Source organism: Primulina tabacum, chromosome 4 (genome assembly GCF_025594145.1).
Source record: "Primulina tabacum isolate GXHZ01 chromosome 4, ASM2559414v2, whole genome shotgun sequence".
NCBI classification, from domain to species: Eukaryota; Viridiplantae; Streptophyta; class Magnoliopsida; order Lamiales; family Gesneriaceae; genus Primulina; species Primulina tabacum.
In genome coordinates, this window is record NC_134553.1 from 43,866,725 (window position 1) to 43,872,082 (window position 5,358).

The 5,358-nt window shown below is 32.2% G+C and overlaps 1 protein-coding gene across 1 annotated transcript; it reads left to right on the forward strand.

Moving 5' to 3' along the window:
• Window positions 1-4,476: 4,476 nt before the first annotated feature.
• On the forward strand, window positions 4,477-5,102 carry LOC142541667 (uncharacterized). Its single transcript, XM_075648141.1, has one exon. It carries the CDS (start codon window positions 4,571-4,573, stop codon window positions 4,928-4,930), a length of 360 nt encoding a protein of 119 aa, XP_075504256.1. The 5' UTR covers window positions 4,477-4,570; the 3' UTR covers window positions 4,931-5,102.
• The last annotated feature ends 256 nt before the right edge of the window (window positions 5,103-5,358 follow it).

The window sequence follows — 5,358 nt, forward strand, 5'->3', positions numbered from 1 at the left end:
AAGCACGTTGGAAGTGGTAACAATGAGAGATATGACAACAAAAAAATGCCAACTATTATGAGCCTATCACACAGCCTTAATAGTGGCGCGTGTAGTCCACACTTTCCCCCTCCCCCTGATTGGAATTTTAATTTCTGACATTTTCTGCACTTGTTCTAGGCTATAATTTCAAATTTCAGAATTTTATGATTGGATAGTGAATTTCTATGAATTTTTTTTTATGAAAACAAGATAATTTGCTACAAATTTTTGGGATGATTAACTTCAACTTTGACGATTCTGACATCAATTATACCCAAGGTCTAGTCAATGGTCAGAAATAGCATCGGAAGATGCCTTTTGTCAACCGCCAAAACCCCTTGAAGGCCAGTTTGTAAATACACAATATGTACAAAATGAGTTTAAAATTTTGAAAAAAATTCTATACAAATTTTTAAAATTTAAGAAGATTCACTTACTGTGAATATTTCAAAATTTTTGGAGCTGATTTCGAATTATTATGCTTTTTCTCGTAAATTTTAAAGTTGTGTCCAAACCTAAGTTTGACAAATGTTTGAACTTAGGTAAAATCAATTATATAAGAATCTTACTAACGCATAAGTTGTCAAAAAATTGATGATTATAGGAATATTGCAACAAAAAAATGAAAAAGAAAATCATTGAGTAAGATAGAAATGTGATGCTTATTACCAATTTTATTTCATATGCACCATTTGGAATTTTGCTTGGAATTTCCAGTAATTTCATCAGATACTAATTGTTCTACATATTACATCATATTGAGTAATTTATAACTCAATTGATGATACTGATTTGCCAATTTGATTCTCTGGCGTACTTGATTCTTGGTTAATTAATGATACATGATTGTTTTCAATTAATGATACATGATTGTAAACCAATGACTGAATGGAGCCAGGACACCGATCATTGTACCAAAATTTTTAGTCCACTTGACAACGTGACTTTGGCCCAGAAAGTGAATCCAATGAATAATGAGTTTCAAATTCAGGTATATGATTCATCTTAACAACGTGACTTCGGTCCGGCATTGTGAATTCACCTTGGCTCGTAACTGATGGATTGTACGGATTCTACTTGAGTACGCGGAGAAAATAGCTACAATGAATGATGCTGGGAGTCACATCTTTAGCATACACAATCATTTTAGAATCTAAAACAGTCATTGCATATTCTTGACATTACATCATTGTTTTGTTCATTGCAATACATCATAACATATTGATTACAGTCTTGGTACAAGATTAATTTATTTGATATATAAATGAAAATCAAGAATATTACCTCACTAAGTACTCATAGACTTAACCTCTTTTTTCTTCTATTTACTGTAAATTCCAAATATATGAGAACCAGATCCTGCACACTCGGAGAAAATTAAAGGGTTAATATGTTCAATTGTCCCAAAGTGTATTGTAAAATAGTATGTCGTGTGGTCGTTGTCATGTGGCCGTTTAGAGTATGCGTTGTTTGACGCAATACCATGTATTTAAATAAATTGTAGTTACGCTTCCGTTGTTATGTTAATGTTTATATATTTTAGAATTTGGGTCACACATAACTAATGCACAAAAATAAAACTAACGACGAGACATTGATTTGAGGGAAACTTCAAATTCTTAAAAATGAATAATGCGCTCAACGATATCAAGCTAATTTATAATCTAAGTGTCAAATTCAAATTCAATAAATTAATTACTTACTTCATAACAAAATTCACTGGATTATTTATTAAATAATTAATCGAGTTAATAAACTTAATTAAATCTAATAGTCTAACTATTCATAATTGAATTTAATTAGATTCAATTGCACTAAGTTGCTATGGAATTTCAGTTTTTCAACCTAAAGTCACATATAAAAATAATATCTATTCCTAGTTATTTTTTATATGTTGATTGATTTAGTGGAACAAATATTAATCTATCGTATTCCAATTTTATACTAAACAACAAATCATATAATTTAATTGGCCACATTAAATCACGTGTGTTCAACGACATAAATCAATGAATCAAAATAAATAATTAAATCAAATTAAAAGCATTAAAAATAACTTGTCTTGGCCTTATCACGGTCTTAGTCTACGAAGCTCTATCCATAAACTCAAAACAAAATCAAAAACCCATGTTGAAATTAATAGAAAAACGTAATCGAGAAAAATAAAAATAAAATTTCAACGATTTAGATGTGTGTTCTTGAGAATATTGAAATATTCCTCCAAGTTTTCAACTTAAGCCTCCTTCTCACAGAAAAGTTTATTTGTTGCATATGATGTTCTACAGTGTTTTCTGAAGTTGTCTTCATCTTTCTCCAATTTGTAGCTCATGTAACATGTCTTATAACTTGTCAAATTCTTACAAAATCCTTTTCTTTTAGTATTTTGTTGTTTTGAATTATTGTAAAATCACTTTAGAAAATAAGGCAAAACTCTTCATCAATTCTTTCTTTAATTATCGAGATTCTTTGCAGCGTTTTCTCTTTCCATTTTCCCTAGTGACTTTCATACATGACATTGAATTCTATGATCTTATCTCCATGTTTATGCTTTTTAATATTTTGGTCAAATCTAAAAATAAATAAAATTAGCAAAAATATGAAATAAAAATGCCAGATAAACACAAATACGAATAATAAAAATGAATAAAATAAGAAAAATATGAAATAAAAATGCCAGATAAACACAAATACGAATAAAATCTCTATAAGATTTGTACTTGTCACTAGCTTAGTACATAGTATAGATATGTATATTCAAACTTCTGTATATGTTCAGATAAACCCATCCATGAAAATTTACCGGTTGAATATGTTGCACAAGATACGCTTAGGGTGTAAACAAACTGAATTGAACCGAATGTGTAGAAAATTTTAATATTCGAATTCGGCTCGAATTAGTTCTATTCGAGGTTGAGCTCGATTCGAAGCTCAAAAATTTTAAAAATTTCTACTCGAACTTGGTCCGAATTAAAACTTAAGTTCAAGTTCGGCTCAAAAAGATTCGAAGCATTGCTCGCAAATAATTACTTGAAAATCTCGAAATTTATTTATTTACTATATAATTATATTAATAAAATAATAAAGTTCGCGGGCGGTTTTTTCAAACTATCGAACAATATCATTTGCGCTCTAACGTTCGACTGGCTCAAATATAAATAAAATATTTTTCGAGCCGACTTTAAATGGTTCGTTTACACCTCTAGGCTTGCTTAGTTAGATCTACCTAATTACCTAGTGTTCTTTGCACGTTATTTCTTAAAGGTCAAAAATTATTTGGATACCCCGATAGCAGTGATTGCCAAGTCCCCGCCGTAAATGATAATAACAAATCGAGCAGTTACATTAGAAACAACAACCTAACTATTAACCTTTGTCTTCCACCCAAGACAACTATAGCTTTCGTTTTTCTTTATATTTCTTGGATTCCGACATGAGGAATCTGGTATGAGGTGGTTTTAGTCTGCTCCACCTCCATTTTTTGAATTTTTTGTTTTTAATCATAGCACATACCTTGCAGTCGGTGTTTGTTTTTTTTTAAAAAAATAATAATAATAATTGATGCATGTTGATGTTGTACCAACTTGTGACCAACATTGAGTGGTTGGAATTCTTCAACTACTGAAATTTGTAGCTTAATTTGCTCGTTTTTTCCCATGTAATAACTAATATTCAGGCATTTACTTGCAGTGCTATCTATCATCGTGATAAAATAAAGGGTTCAAATTATACTTAATTCAGGCATTACTTTGATCATCCTTCGTTGATGTAACAAAAGTTCATTACCAAAGAATGGTGGTAACCTTCCTTCTCAAGTTCTTTTACAAGAACTTGGATTTTGTTATACATTTTGAATTCTTATTTGAATCTCCTTTAATATTTTAAAATTTTTTTCCTGGTTTTCAAATATCTTCTCCAACTTTTGTGGTACATAATATATCATAGTGACATAGTTTTGTACTGTCTTTTGAATTTCTCTAAAATCTCCAGAGAGTTTAGAGGAATCCGGTGCTATTTCTAGGAATATGTTATTTTGAATCATAAGTTTACCTTAGGATTCTGAAAGTTCTTTAGATCTTCATGCTTCGAATATTCCAAAAATTTGGAATATATCCTGTAAATAATTAATCTCGAACCTCTGTTCGGATCCATGTAATTTGAGAAAATTCTCCTCCTCAAACATTTAATTACTCATTAATAATAAATTTATATGTTTGAAATAATTTTAGCTCAGCTCTGATGTCATTTTCCGTCCAAGAAAATCAATCGTTTAATATATCACATGTAAGGGTATTTTTGTCCTTTTAAATGCTTATAGGGAGTGGAAACAAAGCTTTGATGTGTTAGGGATTAAAATAAAGTTGAGTTTGGATTTGAGTATTTTTTCTCAGTTTACCCATAAATTAATTGAAAAATATTTAATTACCTACGAAATAATATTATATTATAATTTCAAATGAAGTTTTCGTCCAATTGCCCTATTCTAGTCACGACCAGGCCAGCTAGCCCAACCCGACGGAGAAAGCAACAAGCGCACCCACATCAAACCAAAATGCTAGAGGAACGCCGCGCCGGTCCTCCCCACGCAGCCATCTTGGCGGTGGTGGTGGTGGTTGTCATGGTGGTGCCAACCTTGTTTGGAGACCAAGGTGAGGCGGTCACAGGCTTCATTGCTGAGCTGCTGACTCCAGTAGGTCTCCTCTTCCTGCCGATACTGCTCCTCCTTACCATCCAGTTCCTATCCTCCGACAGCGGATCCTTCGTCGCCGGAATATTCTCCTCCGGTGAGCCGAACTCTATTCACCGCGTCAGTGGCTCGCCTCTCGGCGTCGCGCTGTTTCTCCTCCTCGTCCTACTGCTTCTCTTCAACAGAGTCTCGATCTTTGGCGGAGACGATGATTCTGGAGCTTGACTGAGATCTTGATCTGTTCCATGGAACCGAAGATTTGAAATTTGGTTCCATTTGTTTATTTTAACGATTTTGTGTTCGATTTCTTTTCTGGGGTTTTTCCGCTTTGTCGTACGGACGTAAAGAGTGTGTGTTTGTATGAACATGGAGCTGCTGTCTGATTACCGTTTTGACCCTATGGATTCTTAAATCAATAATATTTAATCACCATCGACTTCAAATTTTCAAATCTAAAATCATTTTCTTTAAAATAATTTCATTATAATAAAAAAAATTTTGTGAGACGATCTTTATCCGATCTTCCTTAAAAAAGTTTGAACCAATTACACATGTTTAAATCATTCGAATCGCGAATAAACTTCAACTAGTGCATTTCGTGTCTACTAGTAACTAAGGGGGGGTGTATTCAATTTAAACTTTTAATGACTTTT